General features: G+C 39.9%; 1 protein-coding gene across 2 annotated transcripts; it reads left to right on the top strand.

Moving 5' to 3' along the window:
* Nucleotides 1–1806: 1806 nt before the first annotated feature.
* On the top strand, nucleotides 1807–22351 carry LOC121951308 (SUN domain-containing ossification factor). Of its 2 annotated transcripts, XM_042497580.2 has the most exons (24): nucleotides 1807–2081; nucleotides 6659–6773; nucleotides 7058–7177; nucleotides 7503–7726; nucleotides 8119–8223; nucleotides 8409–8550; nucleotides 8637–8754; nucleotides 9758–9882; nucleotides 9994–10061; nucleotides 10168–10275; nucleotides 11141–11246; nucleotides 11725–11745; nucleotides 12213–12268; nucleotides 13545–13627; nucleotides 13850–13915; nucleotides 14024–14089; nucleotides 14358–14448; nucleotides 15304–16635; nucleotides 16748–16835; nucleotides 17855–17959; nucleotides 19081–19238; nucleotides 19623–19702; nucleotides 19850–19905; nucleotides 21642–22351. In XM_042497580.2, the coding sequence occupies exons 1-24, from the start codon at nucleotides 2017–2019 to the stop codon at nucleotides 22107–22109; spliced, it is 3966 nt and encodes a 1321-aa protein (XP_042353514.2). In that variant the 5' UTR covers nucleotides 1807–2016; the 3' UTR covers nucleotides 22110–22351. The 2 variants fall into 2 exon arrangements, with proteins under 2 accessions (XP_042353514.2, XP_042353515.2); XM_042497581.2 differs by lacking the exon at nucleotides 11725–11745.

Here is a 22351-nt window from a genome sequence, read left to right as displayed (position 1 = left end):
ATTATACCAAAGAGAGTACTGAGGAATTAAACCACATTTCCACATGATGTCAACAGAGGCCTAGCTGAAGGAGCAGTTATCATTTCAAAAAAGGAGGTTGATTTGGCAGGTTAAAGATCCATTGTGTAGGAGATATATTGGCAGAGGTGCAATTATATAATTATAAATGTGTTTTCTTTTGTTTGTAATCACGTGGAATTAAGAATCATTGTGTTTTTGATACCTTAGAATAAGTTGTTTATATCTACATAGGGAGCAGGTCCTTGTCCATGGAGATGACCGTGTTGCATTGCCTTTTTTTTTTTTTTTTTTTTTACAGTGGCAGAGAGCAGAAAAATCAGACACTGACTCTAGATGGGGCCATTTGCGTTTTCATGTCAGCTACCATAGTTGGAAGGCCGTTTGCGACAAGAGAGTCACAGGAACACAGATTTGTATTGTAATACTGTTTTATTCAGTGTTTTTACTGGTTTTAATCACCAGGTGTGTTTATTTCAAAGAGACAGAGTCCTCTGCTGATCATTTTGCCTCCAGTAAAAACCTCCTTAACAATGAACACTGAAGGAGTTTCAGCTGGTTGCAATCTGAGATCCTTACAATCTGTGATGCCACTAAAACCGCATCCCCCTAAATCTTACAGGACCTTTAATAAGGTACAGTAGCTCAGTGCTGCTCTCTGGTATGATCATACATGAAGGTGTGAGCTTTGGGCAAAGCACTGCTCATGTAAAAGCCCGCCCCCCCTTTTTATTTAAGGTTGTGATGTTTCTTCCCTCCCTCAGTTCACTTTTTCTTATGCTGTGTAGATGGCTCCATCTAGTGACTGCATACAGGCATTAAGGCAGGGCTTGCAGCCTGTACATTGTGTACTGCACATGGGCAGGATACTGCAGGGGGATCTGTTCTGAAAAGTGTAAAGTGAAACCTCACGGCCAAATTAGTACAGGACGCTTCTTTCTTTGCAACAGCTCATTGCAGGTTCATACCTGTAATACATCCATGGTTGATACTGTTTTTTGGGTCAAAAACGCTAAGATTGTTGCTTATACATTGTGCAATACTGGTCTTTTTTTTTTTTTTTTTATTCTTGTGGCGCATGCTGATCAGTTCGTGCAAATGGTTTATTTTGAGCAAAAATGTAAAAGACACAGGATAAAGAGGTTTTGGTGAAATATATCTATAATAAACTCAGATTTGGTTAGGTTTTTTTCTGACAGAAGTATTTGCCCCAAATAATGTGTTCAACGACTGATGTAAATTTTAAAATACATCAATTATTTCTGTTTTTTGCATAAATATGGTAATTTTTAGAGCAAACATACATGTTTTCTTTTCAAAATTTTGCAGTTAAGTAAATTCAAAATACAGCCATTTAAGGTTGTATGCACTCCCCCAAGCCAAAAATAAATAACATAAGTCGCTCCCCAGTGCTTAAATAATTATTTGACATGCCTCTTCCTTTTTGCACCACCCCTCCCCTGTCATACATAGCGAACAGTTCCTAACGAATCAGCAGCTGTTGAAACGTCCTCATTGGGATCCACCCACTACACACCACATCGCGGTGACTAGTGTAGCAATCACACTTATCATAATTTGGGACTATTTTGTCATCATGGATCGTAATTATCACAAGTATTAAAACATTTCAAAACAGGAGCAGCACCTCTTATCCAACTTGAATTGACTCACTGAGATAAGCACCGCTCACACGGGCAAGCGGAGCCCACAAAACGAGCGCTCCAAGCACGCGCTCAGTTTGAACTGCGCAACGGCCTCTCTGCCTCCTGATTGGTCGGTCGCCGCTGACACGCACTCACTGACAAACGGCAGCAGGTTGTGTGTGTGGGTGACAGCGGCTAGCATCACACTTCAGCCGTGAAACAGCGCACGTCAGCTAACTTTACAGGAAACAGCGGGCGAATTTGTGTTGTACACAGCTTAAAATACCGCCTGCTAAAAGGATAAAACGTTAATTGTGAGTACGGTGAGGATGTCTGTCCCGGCAGGACAGGGATGAAGATGACACCACTGTTATGGCGAGTTGTGTCAGTGTGGCTATGCTTAACTGCGGTCTGTCGGTGAGTTGATTAATGTTGCCCCATTTGAAATGAGCATTATTATCATGTCATTGAGTGTGAAAAGTTAAAAAGTGTTTGACGAACGTTACTAAAGGCCGAAGAACGTTACATTTCATTAGCTAGTTAGCTAACCTAGCGTTACCGTGATGCTGTGATGTGGCACCTGGCTGACTTCTGAGTTGTTGTGTTAGCTTGAGTTGCTGACCCTAAAGTGCTAAGCTTGTTAGCTAGATTTAACACAGCCAGCTGATAAACAAGTTGCACCTACATTAGTTAATATACCCGTCTAGTCCACTGTAGTCCATTGTACTACTGAGTGATTTAGCAGAATTGTCCACGTTTGTGTCATGTATATCTCCCTTAAACTCATCGTTAAATGTATGAAAGTCCTTGTAGTAAAATGTGGGGCTGGGCGATGTGGCTAAAAATGTATCAGTCGCTAACGATCTTTAATGTGTTACACACGTCAGATCAATATGTTTTCAGGTTTAAAGGCAGAACTTTGCTGCTCAGTGAAATATGAAGAAACAAGAATGTCGGATATAGTTTAAACTATTATTTAATGCCAGAATATGACAATCATTTGCAAAACATTTTACATATAAGTGGTGGATTCGAAAAATCAAATAATGTCAATAAATAAATCCTTAAATAGGAAAATAAATAATTCTGGTAGCATGTAAAACTGTGCAGACTGTTAATTAAAACAGTAAGTGTGTTTTAGCAGACAGTGTTAACAAAATAAATAAACAAAACATACATTTCAGCTGTGGTCAATATTTCTGTACGTTTTACACCCACAGTATTAATTTATGCAATTTCTCAAGCACAACAATAACAAGAGATGGACATGGATGATGTTGTGAAGAAGCGTGGGATCATTTTAGGGCTTGGTGATGTGGATTAAATCTAATATGATATTTTTGACCAAATACCCCAATATCGATATTGCGACAATATTGCAGGGCTGACTATTGGATTTTTGATAAATAATCATCAGTGATGTGGATATGAAAATGACTGCGTAAAGGCAAATAATGGAATGGCTACAACAGTCTGGTAAGTTCAGAAAATTACGATACTTAAATATAACCTTAAAAACAGGAAAAGATAACACTTAAGATATTACAATATCCAAAATCTAACATGATATCTAGTCTCATCACAATATAATATTAACATATTGCCCAGCCCTAAAAATAACTATGATATGCACACAAACTAATCTGCTGAGTCCACACATCAGTGGCTGTTGATTCCCCTGAGTTACTCAGTCCCAGAGTTAACGTTACACAGATTTGGTTCATCAGCCCTTGACAGGATTATTTGCCTGTCACGTCAGTCGCCTTGAAAGATGGAGGCTGTTTGGTGTGTGTAAATCTGACAGGACACAGTAAAGCCAGCAGACAGAGAGAGATTATGTAGGATGATGATGGGCATGATGTTAGAGGATAGTAACAACACGCACAGAGCACTTTGCTAGAGAAGGGAGGGATGGATATGATGTAATATGGTATTAAGATCTATGTTGGTGATGTTGACCTGGCCTACTTTCACCAGCATTTCTCTGGCTCTCATTTAAGCCGTGAGTGGTAGTATTTCTAATCCTTTAGTGTCTGCTATCTCCACTCTTGGCACAGTGCAGTTCAGTAAAATGTAAACATGTTTAGACTGTGGAATTTTACAATTTGTACGTGTTAATTGACTTTTTTCTCCGGGGCTCACTCACACATCATAGCAGGAAAAGCACAGGTGTAATTACTAAAATGATCAATGGTTGTATTGCATTCAGGTTTTAATAGCCTCAGGGCAAACTGGGACACTTGAAGAATTATTTCACTGCTGGAAATTTCAATGCCTTATTGTCATTGTACGGCTGTACAATAAAATTATATGTCTCCAGTGGTACATACAGTCTACAGAACTTCACAGACAAGGAACAGACACATTAAATATGTATACATAAGTATAAAAACACAGTATTAAAGATGTTGATAGTAATTAAGATGTTCAAGATTTATTGCACATATGCAGGATATTCCACTTACTTGTTATTGCACATATCTTTTAGCGTATATTTAACCGTTTATTTCTTTAATGGCACTTGGGTAAAAGAGCAACAGTTGTTACTGTCATTTTATAGCCTTGTTATATTTATATTTGGATAAAAATGTAAAATTGAATGCCTGCAATGTCAATGTTTCACTCTGGTATTGAATACTTATATTCTCCAAGGTTCTGTATCAAAGTTAGAAATTCCACTGCTGTGACAACGCTCATCATAGATGTGATTTGTGATGCCATAACGTCATGCACTAATCTTATCAGATTATTATACAGGTAAAGAGTTGGAGTCATCAATGATGCATCATGTCACGTGACATGTGAGTGACACACACAGAGACTCTCAGGTCACTTGTCAGTAGGAGGTGTGTCTCAAAGACAATCTTGATGAGAGTGGACACATACACATGATCTTTGCACTTGTGGGAAACGTGTTCATCTGTGTAATGGGTTGTGCAGTGGGCAGCTCACTTCCTCATATATCCAACATTCTTTGTTTAAAAACTATTTAAAAAAAGTATTACCTAGGGTCTGCTATCCCTTAAATGCTACATCCTATTCTTACCTTTTCTTGGATTTTATTTATTTTACTCTTGAATATTAAAAAAAACTTATTACTGTATGCTTACCCACAAAGGGTGTATCAGTTTCATCGTAAAGGGTACACCTAAAAAACGCATTTCCTACAAATGTCATTGTAAAGTCTACGCCTTTAAGTCTTTGTCTTTAGCTGCTTAGTTAATTATTGAGCAAGTCATGCCTTAACACCAGTCTTGCCCCTAAGGGACTTTCAATTAGAAACAAATGCTTTGTTGTTCACAAAAGCGTCTGTCACTTGTCTAGCCCTTGGAGTCAGATCAACAAAGCAGTTGCACCAGCCAGCCCAGTGGCCAAGTAAAGTGTTTAACCTGGAATCCAGAATAAAATCCAGATAACGCCTTGGATTGTTGACAAGGAGCAGTCACTGTTGGAGTGTGGCCTTTGAGACTGCACAGGGACGACCTTCTTTCCTCCCCTGTTATTATTGCAGTTATTTTAAGCCTTGTTACAGCTAATTATTGTTGTTTTCCTGCCAGGAGTGTGCATAGTCACTGTGCACCTGACCATTGTTTCTAGCTCAGTGTCAGACAGAACTGTGGCGCTTAAAGCAAAACAAAGAGGCTTTTAATATATCTGTACACTGAAACTTATCTCTATTTAGAAAAAAAAGTGGCAAAAGAAGTTATTGTTATTCGTTCTTTACTTTCACTTGTCTATTTTCACTAAACAAGTGATACATACAATAGGCTTCAGACAGCAGACAAAAACAAAACATTGAAATATAATAACGGTTTTAAAAAAAATATTGCACTGTTCATGTTTGTTTTTCAAGACTTCACATTCAGGTTAAGCAATATGCAACTTGTTTGAGGTGTGTCCTTTACTTTCACAATATTCTCTGACTGCATACAGATAAGACACATTTTCTACATTGGGGTACAGGTCGCAGAGACTGTATCGATGTGTCACAGTGTGACATTGGGCTGCAGCTTCCACTTTGTATGTGTGACCAGAAGGGAAGGTAGGTAAGACTCAAAGTCTACCTAGAGTACCTGACGATTTTATAAAATGCAGACTCGTTTGAAGAAAGATGACAAAGACGTGGCTTCAAGTGCAAATATTTGAATGATTTATTTAACGGTTGTGGTTGTAAATAACTGTTAAAAATTAGATTAAAAGGTGCATAAAAACTTTATTAACTTTAATAATAAAAAACTTTATTAAAACAGCAAAAACAATTTAAAAAGTCCAAGTTAAATGTTAAAAAGGCTCCAAAATGGCAAATAAAAAAAGGGTTACAAGAAATGCTGCAAGGGATTTAAAACTATGCTGGTTCTGAGTAGTAATATAAAGTATAAAATGTAAAAAAGACCGTGAGGAGCTGGATCCCAAAAAAAAGAGCACAAAAAAAGCTTAAACTAATTTCGCCACACGTGCTACCCTCGAACACACAACACAACACAAAACACCCTTACCCTAAAGTAACAAAGCAGCACACCATGGGCCAGCTCAACACACGGGGCTGCCTGGAAAAATAAAATAAAAAAGAGTAAATAAAACCCCCAGAGACAGCAAAGGGATAAAACCACATCCTGGGGGTATAGTGCAGTGGTTTTACCTCACAGGCACTAAAAACACCAGAAATAAAGTATCAGGATAAAATCAGCTGACCTATAGACATAAAAGAAAAAAATACTAAAACAGTAGCAGGCCACTCCTAATCAGGCATCAGTCCGCTCTCCTCCTCACCTCTACAGGGGAAATAGCACTCACATCACATATGACTCACTGCAGTCAAATAAATGTTCAGTATGCTACATTTAAGAGTTTATGAATACCCCATATACAATACTTGTACTTCTTTCCCAGATATTCAGACATTTTTCTGTAATAAACAAGTTACCTACGTATATTCAGACGAATTAAGTTGTTATGTTATTATGACACTGATCGTCTTTCTCTTCGTCTCTTAGGTATCCTAGTTACTATGTCAGTTGCGTGGAGTCGCACCAAGAGGCCCAGAGGCCCGTGTCCTCACAGGACGTCGGTACGGAGGAAGAGTCAGGAGAAAATATTCATCATCAGAAGGTACAATCAGCTGTATACTATCATTGTACAACCCACCTCATTGCCCAGAAGTTGCTATATTAAATATCGTGTGAACAAATGTTTCATTACAGATTTTATAGCTCATTTAACCACACAGGAAACCTTTTGTCGCGTTAGACTTGTATCATGTTAACTGTAGTTGCACAACAATATGTAAATATATGGACTAGCAAAAAAACATTTTCCTGCTTGTTCAGATTTGCTGGTGATTTTGCTTCTGTGACTGAACTCTGTATGTTTGGATTTTTGTGTGTTTTCTTTAGGTTGAGGAAAGCTTGGTCTTGCCTGCCCAGCCCCTTCCTGAAGACGAGCAGTTGATAGAAGATGATCAGCAAAAACAGGAGCACACAATACAGGAGGTGCACAAAAGACAATATTTAGAGGTACGTTATAGTTGTAGCGTTTTACATGAATTAAAAATTAGATTTGACAATTCCCCAGAAATGAACTTAATACTACAAATAAACTCTGTGCTGTGATATATGCTCAATCCATATGAGTAAGGTAAGATTCCCAAAGGTTTTACCATTGGGTTTCCTTCAGAGCAGCATGGCAGTTTCTAACCTGGATAAGAATTCATGTGCATGGTACCATCCAGTCCTTTTTATTGATCGCTCCTGGAGCATTTTAAGCTTTAAGTGTTTTGTTGATAGATCCAACTCTGGGTAATGGGCCAACAGCTCAAACATCTCTCTGCTTATCCATCAGGCCTTTGAAGCGGAGGAGCTCGCTGTAGAGGAAGAGTTGGAGGAAAACACAGTTTCACAGTCTGAACTAGAACATGAGCAAAGTTCCGAAAATCAGCATCCTGAAACCTTCGTCATTCAAGACCAGACCCCCCCGCTGCCTTCATCTGAGCCTGTCTCCGATTTTGCTGCTGAGCTTGAAGATAACTCAGACACACTTAACCTTCAAGACAACATCCCAGATAGGCAAGATATTATTATCTTCATGTTAAAAAAAAGAAAAAAAAAGTCTCTCTCTCTCTCTCTTTTTTTTAATCAGTCATTTATTTTTTTAAAAATGGCACAAAATGCTGCCGTTGTTGCTGTGTTTCAGAACATGCATATTGCTACAGGTTGCGACACTGTATTAGAGCCCGTTCCTTTAAAGTATATATTTTTTTATGATTCTCTGCAAAATGAAGGGCAAAGCAAATACATGAATATTGCAGATTTTTGTTGTTCACGTCATTTGCATCTCTCAATATGAATTCGCAACTATTTGTGTCTTTGCGTTGAGTTTGCATGTATCATCGCCACGCAAAATGCTCATTTAGCATTTGATCGGCACACACGATAACATGGATTGTTTTATATTTCAGTGTTTCCAGTGATTCAGACGACACAGCTGCACCTGAGGTCATTGATTCTGACCTGCCTCCAGCTGACTGTGAAGAGGAAGAGAACAACCCATATGACAATGATAGGTGGGTACCGTTCATTTTGTACCGTACTTAGTGAAATAAAACTATCTGTATAGCGTTTCTCTGGCATTGTTGTGAAGTTAGCTTTGACTGTTAGTGGTGAGCCTGACCACCACTGAATTTGGTTATAGTTCAACTCAAAAGACAAATGTGAATTTTGACACAACAATATTTTTCTGTTCCCACAGCAGTCCTCCCATTGTTCTGGAGAACACTTCTAATGTTCACACTGCAGGTACTAAAACCCACACTGACCCACCCCTGAGTCCTCAGCCTGGTCACAGCACACAGCATCATGAGGCCAACACGTCACACATGCTGAAAGAGCCAGTAAGGAACTCGGATACTGCGTGATCTATTTTCCTCTCTACCAAAGGAGGTGCCCCAGCTTTCATTTTTCTCATTATCCTCGACAGGACCCGAGCTCCCCTGTTACCACAGGCACAGATTCCACTGTGGGCAGCAAAGACCCTGAGGACATCCCCACTTTTGATGAGTGGACTCGGAAGATGATGGAGGTTGAGAATGAAAAGAGTAAGATTAAAAGTTTATCGTTTACACACCCACCCCCAAATGATTATTTGTATATTATTACTCACCCTGTGTTATGTTGAATTTGTGGGGAAAACATCTTTTATTCTTTAAAGATGAACGGATAATTTAAAAATTGAGAAAATTCCTGATAAATTGGAGGGAAAGGGGTCAGCATTATACAGAAACAAAACTATATCAAATCATTTGTTTACATGCTCTCACACAGCCCACGCAGAAGACTCCAAGTCTCAATTATCGAGTCGTATGCTCAGTTCTTCTCAAAAAGACAGCCTTTTCTGAACTGAACTGAAAGGAAGGAAGGAAGGTAGATTTATTAGTCATTTTTTAAGTTTAAAAAAACTAAATTACATTTGTCCCTGATCCTGCTACATCTTTGGAGTTGAAGAATGAGTTGATAAAAAATCAGCAGCTACTATGAAAATTCCATCCACTTGCTTGCTGATGTTGCTTCTGATGGCATCATTCAGTTCCTGCAGTGCATTTTTTTTTCAATTTGCATCCGAGTCTTGTGTCCTTATGAAAGTGAAACTTGTCCATGTGTTCTTTGATGCCAGACTCCATTGACAGAAACAATCGTATTTTCCGCGCTGAACAGGAGAGCTGCTGGAGTCTGGCCTCAGAGAGAGCACAGATAAAGCCTAACTTTTCGTCAGAAAGGGCCTTCTGTTTTGGAAGTACAGATCATACAAAAGGAAAAATTAGACCTGATCCTGCAATAGGTGTGAGAGTTTGTAAATAGATGTTTTGATCTAGTTTTGCTGTTGTTGAATGTGACCCGCTGACTGAAATTCACCAGAATTTGTTCTTCACAAATTCAGTGTAACATGGGGTGAATAAATGATCATTTTGTGGGTGAATTATTTTTACAAGCCGCGTTTACACTGATGATTCAGGACATAGCATGTTCCGTTTCATGTATTAAACCAAGTGCTGAATTTTAAAACTCCCCCATAATTCTTTGTAATGTTGGTCCTCTCAATAGCTCAGTCTACTCACTCCTCTAACATCGGGGCTTCTCATACGGCGAAGAAGGTCCAGAAGAACTTCAATAACTACGCCTCAGTGGAGTGTGGAGCCAAGATCCTTGGCGCTAACTCAGAGGCAAAGGTACTGAATATGTCTGATACCACATCCTACTGATGAATCTGCCTGTTGGGATGGATGTTGACATAATGACAAATACAAGCTCATATCGATTTGTGAATTTTTTCCATACAGAGCACTTCAGCAATATTGAAAGAGAACATGGACTTGTACATGTTAAACCCCTGCAGTAATAAAATCTGGTATGTACTGTAGTACATATTCATCTGTGCACGCATGCTGAAAAACATTTATTTCCACCCCCACGTGAAACCACTTTTTGAAGCCTTGTTTTTCGCTCTCACTCAGGTTCATCATTGAGCTTTGTGAGCCCATCCAGGTGAAGCAGCTGGACATCGCTAACTTTGAGCTATTTTCTTCTACTCCCAAAGACTTTCTTGTCTCCATCAGTGATAGGTATGATCAGCAGCTACCATTCACAATAATATCTACCAGTATATTACCAATCTTGACAGTCTTTAAAATGTTTTGGTTGGACTGCAGCAAAGCATTAAATGTTTTATATTGCCAGTTGGCATTGATAAACACTGCGCCATGTGTATCCACAAGCAAGGCTGAATGTCTTCTGTTACTATAACTACTGTGCCAGTGTGCACCTGTTTACACCAGTGAAATTCAAGGAAAAAATATGCCTCTGTGTTGGCGACTGCCTCGGCCAGGAGCATTATGTTTTTGGGTTGTCTATTCCATTCTTGTGAGTGCCATATCTCATAAATGCCTTGAAAGGATTTCTACAAATGTGTTGCAAACATCCTCTTGGACTTAAGGATGAACCGAAAACAACATTTGGAGAGATTACACATTTAATTTAAAGGTTCACTTCAACCCACAATACAAAACACATTTTTTTTCCTGAGACCTGTCATGCTATTTATCAGTCTAAATTGATTTGGTGTGAGTTGCAGAGTGTTGGAGATATCAGCTGTAGAGATGTCTGCCTTCTCTTAAATGTAATGGAACTAGATGGCACTAGGCTTGTGATGCACCGATGTCTCTTTCCAGAAATCACGACCCGGTTACTCAAGATAATCCACAAGCGTAGGAAGTATTTTCTTTCTACCGGACTACATCCGCCAATCATATCACTTCACTGAAGGAAGGCGTTTATCTACTCATGTATGAGAGGCTTGTGCTCCTGACAGCACCAGATGTAAACATTAATGTCGTCCTCCTCAGCTGAGCTGCAATGTTAATACTGAGACACTCCCACTGATTATCCATCTCACTGAACTGATTGTGTTGTTCATACCTGCTTCTGTAGATATCCAACAAACAAGTGGCTAAAGCTGGGAACCTTTCATGCCCGGGATGAACGCACAGTCCAGAGCTTCCCTTTAGATGAGCATCTCTATGCTAAATATGTGAAGGTGAGTTTTTATAGTCACACTACCATTCAGTGTGTCTGGATTCTACATTATGTTAAATCAGTGCAGAGGACTTGCTGTAATCTCTGAATGCTGCAAGTGAGCTTTCAACTGTTTTAACTGTTTAACTGTTGTATTACTGCACATGTTCTCTTCGAATTTCTGTTCTTCCTTTCTCTCACAGTCACACTGTGTATGGTCTATAGAATAATAAAACAGCACTACAGGACCTGTTTTGACCTGTATATAATAGCTTCAGTTTTGACCATATGATATGATATTCTAGATAAGAGCATCAGCAAATTTCTAAAATGTAAAATCTAACTTGGCTAGTTTGGACAGGGTTTGACATTTTATATTTGGACATTTTGCATCTGAGGTGACTCAGGTGAAAACCAACATACACTCTTTGGTCCTGTTTTGATTGCATGTATACATCTCTTTAATTGTTTTCTCTTTTTTTCTGTCTCTCTTGCTTCAGATGTTCACCAAGTACATAAAGGTTAGCCTGCTTTTCTTGTAGAGGTCTGTGGTTGAGTGAGCTAAGTGGTAGACATGGAGAGGGATGTATTTTGTGTTTTTATTTTGTCTTAAGTGGTGTGATCAACCCTTAACATATTCAGATCTAACTTGCTATGCCAGCTGCCAATGCATTCTAACTTTAATAAATACTCTTGGCATACAATCACATCACAAACAATCTACATTTGATAACTCATGAAATGATACCCACTAGTTTTCACTCAAATAATAAAACGCTCCTCACATTCATTTACATTGCAAATCAATCTCTCAGTTTCATTTTAGTCCACTGTATTGATTTTACGACAAAACTAAATCATGGCTTTGCTTTTTGTAATAATACAACCCCTGCTCAGAGGATTTATTTACGGGTGTTTAATGCAGCGCCCATTTCCATTATAAAATGTGAATAATCTTTGTTTTTGTTTTTTCTCTTTTCTTTTCCAGGTAGAGCTGGTCTCTCACTTTGGCTCTGAACATTTCTGCCCCCTCAGTCTCATAAGGTACGTTTTCTCAGGCAAGGTTTTCTAACATATTACTCAGTCAAACGGTTACTACATATACCGGACTGTGTTTTTTACAGAATAGAAATACAGCAACAAAAATAACAAATGGCAACAAATAATCATTCTTCTGTCTAGCGTTCTACAACGAAGCGACCGGGCACAGTTGCTTCCTCAGCTGGTCAATCCTAAATCTATGTAGTCTCTTTTTGTTTCTTTTGTGGCATCTTTGTGTTTTGTTTTTTTTATCATTGTATGAAAATGTCTCACACATCTGTCCGTTCTCAGCCTGGCACATGTTAATCGATTTCAAATTGGCAGATGCCCTCTTCAGCTCCATGTCAGATGTGACAACAGGTGACTAGCAATGTCATGCAGTCACTGCTGTGTATTTATAGAGTATTTTACAACGGCCACTCACAATCAAGGACTAGAAGTATCCATTTTATTTACTTGATTGTAATATTGTAAGCTATTTTTAAAGGTAGGATAAAAACTACTAATAGAACAAATGAATGAAAGTGTGTTTTCCAAATTATAGCTTGTAGTTTACTGCATAAGCTCTAGATGGTGTCACCTGGTATCAGGTAATGTTTTGCATGTGGTCACGGTCAGTTCACCCTTGACCCCTGAACACGCTATCATGCCTTTGGTGGGAGAAAGGAAAGCTAATACAAATGTTAGCAGCTGTTATGCTCCTGCCAAATTCAAAGATAAATCTGGTTGAAACGTCTGCACAAAAAGGGTGGCAGAAACTGAAACTGTGTAATGTTGAGAAAAGGAGCAGCTGTTGGAGGTCGGCCCGTAAAGATAAATGTGTTAATGAGTTATCGAGGTCGGCAAAAATGATCTAGGTCATGTTCATGTATAGTATGCTGTTTCCCTTTGTGTTTACATGCGTGTTTGTTTATATAAAAATTTCATGAACATTTTAGCCGATATGATGCCAGAATAAACAGCAGGGTTTTCCAGACCATATTAAGACTAATTATTTATTTATTTATTTATTTTTGCAGCACCCAAGCAGAATAAATAGAAATAATCACACTTATTTCCAGGACAATATATCGTCTAACAAAAGTATTTATCATGCAGACCTAGTTAGAGGGCTCCCTAATACTCCATGACCTGTGTGTGTCTGTGTTGCAGGCTTTTAGTTTAATTCTGCCCCTTACAGACTTTGAAAGACTTGAGAGTGGATCAAGTGGTCAGATAAAACAGATTTGATTTCACTGTTACATGAACTTGGTTATAGAATGATTTTTGAATTTGCCAGGGTGTTTGGCACAAGCATGGTGGAAGAGTACGAGGAGATAGCTGATCCCGCAGAGAGACAAGAAGATCAGGATGATGACTTGGGTAAGAACTGTGGACATCATATTTGATGTAGTTGGAGTTTTTCCCAGTATGCAAGACAAACTGTCACATTGAAATGAACCCATTTGTGTGTGTGTGTGTGTTCATGCTTTGTGTGCCAAAATCTCCTAAATTAATGTGGTTTTACTGTCACATTTATTATTGTACTTTCATTTTTAGTCACAGGATGATGATGTTTGTTATTAAATGCACCGCTTCCTACAGATTATCCTCCTGGATATGCACCTGGTGAAGTCAAGTTATCCAAGAATCTGATTGGATCAGCCAAGGGTAATTATAGCAAACATGTTTTTTTTTTTATTCATACAGATATCTACACTGATTCCAATCCTTTATTACTTTATTAACTTGTAACTTGTGTATACATTTTCTCTTCAGATGTCATTTTGAACATGGTAAATAATATTGCCGTCAATGTTCTTGGTGGAAGCCCAGAGATGCAAGGTATGGCCAACACAGTCAGCTGGATAATAATAAATAATAATATTGTTGTTCTGCATTGTGTACGTTTTTGGAGTTATACAGATCTAGCTACATGATCACAATCAGCTTGACATTTTTGCCCAGTAGCTTGTTGAGATACAGTCACCATGTTGTTTTCCCCAATTTTTGGGTGTTGACAATATGTTGGCAAAGATTTTTGTAAATATAACAAATAGACCTAATCTGTATGTTCACTCTCAATGTTGTTAATCTTATTCACATTTTGTAGGCAACCTTTCATCACAGGAAGTGAACGTGACTGAGCCATCACCCCAACTTGAAACCACTTCTCAAACTGTCACTACAGACCTCACCTCAGTGTGAGTACATGTCATTAGTCTTATAACATCTTTCATAACTGTAAATTCACCTTCAACAAACCTTTACTGCAGGCATGTCAAACTGGTCCACAGGGGGGCCGGTGTGGCTGCAGGTTTTGTTTCCAACCAAGTAGCAGCACACCAGACTGTGCTCTTGGTTGGTTGGCACAAAAACCTGCAGCCACACCGGCCCCCCTGTGGACCAGTTTGACATGCCTGCCTTTACTGCATCATTGTTTTTTGGAGTTGCCTTAATAATTGGCTTAATTTTAAAGCCGGGGTGGGCAGTTTTCTGGAAAAGGCAAAAGAACATCAGAATTTCCTCTTGCAGTTTTCGCTTCTCTGTTCTTGGTGAGTCAAGAGGAGGTGCTGAAGTCCAGTTTTGTCTAAGACCACTTCAATTGCAATATACTCAAAGTTTATTGTTTTTACCCAATGATACAGAAATGAAACTGCCTACCACAGCTTTAATTTCATATTATCAACAGATTAAAATGTTATTTATTTCTGTTTGAAGGGAGGTAAAGTGGTAGGTGGACCTAGTGTCATGAATACTCTGAGACTTAAAATCTTACATACAGTCTTTCTGCATGTGGGTTGGAAAGTTTGTGCAAGCTAACAGTGGTATAATATTATGAAAATCCCATAAACTAATGCAGGTAGTTAGGATTTATCAAATTTGTCATCTTTTATTGATTTCTCATATTTGGAAATCTTTTTCATTAATGCATGCTTCGTGAAATAATGGATAAGGTTTCTCTTCATGTTCTTTAGATGTTATATAATGAGTTTAAATGTTCTTTTCTGTCCTTTTCTGTATTTAATATGTACTATAATGTCCTTCTCCTTCTGTAGTCCAGACTCTGATGTGGAGGAGATTTTACCTGATCCTGATGTCCCTCCAACTATAGCCCCATCCTCAGAGACCCCAGAGTCAGAGTCACAGACCGCTGATACAATCAGACAAGAGCTCCCCCTAGTGGAGGAAAAAATTATCATTCCTTTAGAGAAAGATGAGGAGGAACCTATCAGCTCTACGATCACCCTTTTGGATAAGGAGGAGGAGTTAGATGAAGAAAAAGAGAAAAGAGATCAACATGAGCAACAGCAAGAAATCCAAAACTATTGTTCACTACTTCCCTCACTTTCTTCCTCCTGCTCTTGTGCAGCTTCCCTCCAGGAGTATCTCCATCGCCACTGTTCGGCCCTGCTGTCTAAAAAAAGAAAATGCCAAACTGTGAACAGAAAGCAAACAGTTCCTCCCATTCAAACACCCACTTGGCACCTACCCCTGTCCCCATCTGCTTGCCCTGAACCTGAGCAGGACCACAGTGAGGTACATCAGCCTCCTGAACAAGAACAAGCTTCTGTCCAGGAGCCAGAGAGCGGAGCCAGCCCGCCGGAAACGCCTCCGGGGAACACAGTTGAATCTCATAAAGAGTCTATGTCCGATGCTCCTCTGCTGGAACCCAGTCAAAGCTCGAACCTTCCCACAGCCAGTGCGACTGACTCATCCTCTGCCAAACCTACCCCTATTGTGGAGACACCACAGCTGTCTTCTGAGGAACTGGCAAGGGAGCTGAAGCCAGAAAAAAGCCAGGATGTGCTGCCTGAAGAGAAGCACATTGAGCCTTCAGCCTCTCTCACCAGCTCCATCTATGTGAAACCTGGCGACAGCGCCACAGTTGTCGACGCCTCAGTAGCACCAACAGAAGAAAAGTCTGACATTGAGGTTTATAAACCAGAGATAAACGCCCCCATCCAAACCCCAGAGAAGACGGAAGAATCCCAAGTTATCCATCCCACCACTGCCCCCCAGTTACAACATCACCCTGAACCTCCAGCTGTTTCTGACGGTAGTACTGCTCCCACTGAGCCATCACACCCTGCTCCAGACACCATTACAGAACTCGAGCCCTCTGGTGGTCACTCGGTCATCACAGAAACTAAAACAGAAGACTTTGCCGAAGACATCTCTGCATCGTCAAGTGGGAAACCCTCCTCGCCTACCTCCCTGTCTGTCTCGGACATCTATGCAGATCCCCCCAACGGCACCGAGCAGAACGGGAATCCGGTGCACGGATCCAGCCAGAAGGAGTCTGTGTTCATGAGACTCAATAACCGCATCAAGGCCCTGGAGATGAACATGTCACTCAGCGGACGCTACCTGGAGCAGCTCAGCCAGAGGTGAGAAACAGGGACAGATACCAGTGCTGCAAAGGGGGAAGAAAGCAGAGTATGTTTGTGTATAAACTGAGTCGAGGCTGAGACTTAGATTTCTCCCATGTTTTGATTCAAGGTATCGGAAGCAGATGGAGGAGATGCAGAAGGCTTTCAACAAAACCATCATCAAGCTCCAGAACACCTCCAGAATAGCGGAGGAGCAGGTGAGCAATGAAAGCGCACCAATGTTTGTCCAGACAACTGCCATGTAGAGCAGGGATGATCAGCTGATATTTGTCTTGCGGACTGCCATCAGCCTATCAGCAAACAGACAACATTCATGGTTGGCAGTGGCCGATGTTTCCTGTTGTGTCACATGTTTTGTGCAGGCTAAAAATCAGGGCTCAAGACTAGCCGCCCTGTCGCCCCTGGGACGTTAGAAAATGTGTTTGGGATGAACAGAGGTCTTATAGGGATACCTTTGGGGCGAAAGGACGCAATTAATTCAATATTGACGCGTCAAAGGATGCACCCCTGATAATGCTATGTTATGAGCAACAAATCTGAATAATTTGTTGTTTTCACGACAATATAAAATAGGTATTAGAGACAGAATTATGATCGATATAAGTGAAGGGCTTTCAAAAAATAAGATGTTTTATGTCAAAGAAATTTAATTTAAAGGTTGTTTGATAAATTTGTATAATTGAAATTGTGCCCATGAATTACTTAATTCACTCTGCTAATAATAGATAATACATTTATAATCAAGATTTTTTGTCTCCCTGGCACAAAGGGGGAATAAACAACCACTAAAACTAGCAGCTGTCAGCCGACTATTATTTTAGATATCAGTGTTGGCACATAATTTCACAATCGGCGCATCCCTGATGTAGAGTGATGTGCTTTTTGTCTGACTTTGAGGGAGTTGCCCCAGGTTCATTTGTTATATTGATTCAAAATGGAATTGAAAGTGTGAAAAAGCTGAATACAACATTGTCATGCTTTCTGCTTTAGGTTTAAAGCTCCATTAATCCATATTTTTCTATTAGCAATCAGTTGAATGATCATGAATCATGAATCATTGAATGATTATGTGATGCGAAAAGAGTCAGTCATGGTGACAAAATTACAGAAAAACAATGATGAACCTTCAAATATTTAATAGCATCACATATCATTTCAGTTATGTGAGTGTGTTTTTGCATAAATTGTTTAATTTGTTGTCCTCTTCCTCCTGTAGGATCAGCGTCAGACTGAGTCCATTCACTTGCTACAGGGCCAGCTGGAGAATGTGACTCAGCTGGTTCTCAACCTGTCTGTCAGAGTCAGCCAGCTGCAGAATGAGGTAGATACAATGCTCCGGGCACAAAGCCTTCATCTGTAATCAGGAGGTTTTCAGCCTGATATCAAACTGAGTAAATTTAGTCTTTTTCTGGGACCAAGTCATTAGGATGAATCGTGGGTCGTGACGCATAATTTAAGAAACATCTTTTTGGCTACTGAATGTGTTGGTACCTAACTGATTTAACCTCTGAAATACAAGAGGTTCACAGAGGTCATGGTTCGTTTCATACCCTGATGTGGGAATCACAGTTTAGTACAAGTTGGCACAGCAAAACAAACAAAAATGGAGCCAAATGCATTAGGATACGTTTTTTGTCATTTATTTTTACAACTTTGATAAACTATTTTTATACACATTTTATACACTTATTCTGTCAATAGTTCCACAGTGGCTAAATTTAAACATTGAAAGCACCCAAACACGTATTATTCCAGTGTTTGACACATCTGGGTGATGCAGCGGATAGAGCGTTAGCGTCACTTTTTACCCAAACATTCATTTATTTTTGGCGGGCTGCAAAAATTTGTAAGTATTAAAGCTGGACCGTTCATTAGGAAACTTTGGAGTTTGGTTATGCATTGCACCACACTCAGAGCGCAGAGTGTAGTCTTGGCGGAAATGGAGCAGTAGAACTTCAGGTGCAGTGAAAGTGAAACTTACTAAGATTGTGCTTATTCAAACAGCTGCTGGAGAAAAAAAAACTCCTGAAGAGTTTAGCTAGCATTGCTTTCATGGACTGGCAAAAACAAATTACAAAAAAGATTAAAAAATAATAGAAAAATGGTGCTAACCTCAGCATATGGTGCTAACCTCAGCATATAATGCTAACCTCAGCATATGATGCTAACGGCGTGCAGCTACAATTTCCAGGCAGAACTCGGGCTTATAAACTCTGGTTCAACATTACATGCATCAGTCCAGATATCCTGCATTCTTCATGCACTGGACATCAATTCCCCTACCAAAACGGTTCCATACAAATACATGCACTGTTATAGTCCCACGAAATACGTAAATGTGAAATTGTTTCAGTACATTAAGTGTATTTTTATGTCTCTCATTTTTCACATCAGACATTACTGATGTTTTGCTAATGATATAATCAATGGTTTGTCTCCAAGGTGTCGGACAGGCAGAACTACCTGCTGCTGTCTCTTGCGCTGTGTCTGTGTCTCGGCCTGCTGCTGTGTGCCATCCACTGCCGCATCTCAGCTATTCCTCCAACTGCAGAACCAGAGCCACCCATACCTAAGAGCTACACCTACTGCTGTCCTGACAGGTAGCAACACAATCATACAGTGTGATTTTCTGCTAAAAAATCATATATATGAAAAAATATTACCATGCACACATACTAATTTTACAGCAAGATTATGTTGAGTAAAAATGAAATGTGTCTTTATGTACGTGGTGGTGAAAAAAACTGGCTCTAGTGGAGAGGGTAAGTGTGAATAAGATCTGAGTGGCATCTCAGAATGGGCTCTAACAGCTAATGGGCAGAGGTTACTGTGGCTTGAACGGCTTTTAGTCATTAAACCAGTTTATCGATACAATTAATCATCAGGAGAGTCGCAGCTTGAATCTTAAGTGATGATATGAGTCATAACCTAATAACGGTGTTACATGCAGTCTTTCCCTTCAACTATTACTGTTACTTTAATAGGCAGTTCTCTTCCTGTGATGAGACGGGCTTGAAGAGGAGTGCTTCCTATCCACTCATACACTCACTTGGCACCACTGAAGGTACACTTCTACTACATAAGTGCTGTCATGGTAATAATACTTATCTGTTTTAAGGGTTCCCTCATATATCTTGAATAATGGCTAATCAATCCTGAATTGAACCATTCCTTATCTTGGGAGAAATTAATCTCAATCTTTGGCTCACAGGCCCAGAAATGCTGCACGCAGAGGAGACACAGAGTCTTTGTCCAGCCAACAGAAAGGTGTGTAAAATGAATTTAGAGTTAGGAAAGATCCAATCCAATATTGATACCAGGTTCTGGTACTGACTTAATTCACTAATAGGATATCAGACTGACGACACTGATCCAGATTCCATCGTCTGATGTCGGTTACCACGCATAGCGCACCTTGCGTTTATTCATAGAGGTCATGTCAGCCTGTCTATTCACATGACGAGCACAGTGGTGGCATGCAGGCGGAGTGTCGCTAACAGTCTGAAAAGACGTTTGTGGCATCAGACACAACTCAAATGAAGAGTGTCTTGCTTTTTCCTCAAGGTGAGTCCAACTCTAGGGCCCATAAACATATCATCAGCTGCAGTTACACGGACAGTATTTCCTCAGTCTGATTTGAAATCACTGTGATTAGATATTCCAACGTAACTCTTTACAAAAAACCCCAAATAAAGCGATCCAATAGGATGTGCGTATTCTTGCCCCAAAGCATTTATATCACTTTTTTGACTTGTGCAAAGTGGTTCCACCTGCTTTAAAGTGTCTAACCTGCTGGAACTTTTTTTGTATAGAAGAAGAAGAATAGTTCCACCTGTAAATACAAAGTAGTAGTAATTTTAGTGTAAACCAGGTTTTTTTTCTGTCACTACAAATTACAGATAATCCCTACACACCTCACTTGCAGACTTTACAATTGACTGATGTTCCCCAAAAGTCTCATATGAAGGCTACTGCTGGTGATGGTTGCCCATCGACTCCACAATTCAGCCCTGCCGACATATAATGTAAGCCCCATGTTGAACAAACATGCACAGAAAGATTGTATTTACTTCAACCAGAGAGAAACTTAGATACTATTAGGCACTAATATTTTCCAATTGAACAGATTATCAAAGGTTTACACCACCTCTCTTTTTTTAAAAATTAGTTTTTGGGGGCATTTTCCCTTTATTGACAGGACAGTTTTAGATAGACAGGAAGGGTGGGAGAGAGGGGGAATGACACGCACCAAAGGGCCGCTGCAGACGCCTCAGAGGGGATACCTATCAGGTGAGCTAGAGGTCGCCCCTACACCACCTCTCTTACCACAACAGTAAATTCCCTCTGATCGGGCCGGATCAGAATAGACTCTTTGATTCAGGTGGTGGCATGAGATATTTTATTGTGATAATTAGATATTAGGGGCCATGTAAACGGGCCTGGTACTAACATTTCACAGTGACAGTCTTGCGGCTGTCAACTGGGCAATTATAGCCTGCCGTTTGTTTTATCACAGTGAAAGTCTTTCAGCTCTTTAAACCTGCAATGACAGTCAAAAGCGATGCTCTCAACAAAATTCATTCAAATGCTCTGCATGGTAACCATAGAAACTGCTTATCACCTGTTATTTTTAACTTACGTGATGGGTTTTTTGATAGTGTTGGTAATTATTTGTTTGGTAATTATTATTTTGAGCAGTTGATAATGCATCGCTGTGCACTTGATATGTTAAAACCACAGCACTTTAAACTCCGTATTTTTGTATATAAAGCCTACCTAACCTACAATTTAATTAAATTGCTTTGGAATACATTTAAATTTAATATAAAATTACAGTGCAAATTTATGCAAAAAGAGCTCTAGATCAGTATTGGATTGGAACTGGAAAAATCTTAACAATTGCATCTCTAGATGAGTTCACTGCAGTGCACAAGAGTGAAATGCCAGTTTGAAATATGGTTGTTGAAAGTTGTTCTTTCTACTGTATCTCTCACTCCACGCAGAAGAGACGCCGTAAGATGAAACCTACAGAGAAAGTGGAGACTCTGAAACCCTCTTTTCATGCTGCTTCAGAACTGCGTAACGGAGCTGTTGTTTGTAACGGTGCACCTGTCACCACAAACCCGGCCCCCCTCACAAGAAGGTTACTCTCGCCTCTGTTCAGAGACTCACCATCAGAGGGCAGCTCGGAGGGATCTTCTCATTCAGACGACCCCTCCTTCTGTGGCATCACCACAGCTTGCAGCCGAATCTGTGATGGCCTCCCTCCACCCAAGACCCGGGCGGAGAAACGGGCACTAAGACGCAGGCGTCCAAAGCCCGGTTGCGCAGTGGTGGACTTACTTCAGGCCCCAAGGAGGGACAGGAGCGAACCATTGCCCATCTCTACCATACAGGGCATCATGAACAGGAAAAGTGAGCAGAGCTCTGGGGCATGTGGGGTCAATGTGGCCCTCTCAGGTCCTGTTTGACAGGACTCCACTCCTTTTCACTGACTGCGCAACTCTTTCTAAAAGAGGATGGTTGTTGATATCTGTAGCCACAGGCAGCTTCAAGCTTCAATATGAGACAATCCCTTCACTCTTACATTTGTTTTCTGTCCATGTCCTCGTCAGATGTTTATATTTGTTATACTTCAAATCAAAGAAATGTCTTCCCAGCTTTCCATTAAAGCTTTTCTCTTTTGTTTGGAAATATCCACTGTGACTATAGA

The sequence above is a fragment of the Plectropomus leopardus genome, chromosome 12 (genome assembly GCF_026936395.1).
Source record: "Plectropomus leopardus strain MGB_pleo_1.0 chromosome 12, ASM2693639v1, whole genome shotgun sequence".
In the NCBI taxonomy this organism is placed as follows: Eukaryota; Metazoa; Chordata; class Actinopteri; order Perciformes; family Serranidae; genus Plectropomus; species Plectropomus leopardus.
This window is presented reverse-complemented; position numbering and strand designations above follow the sequence as displayed.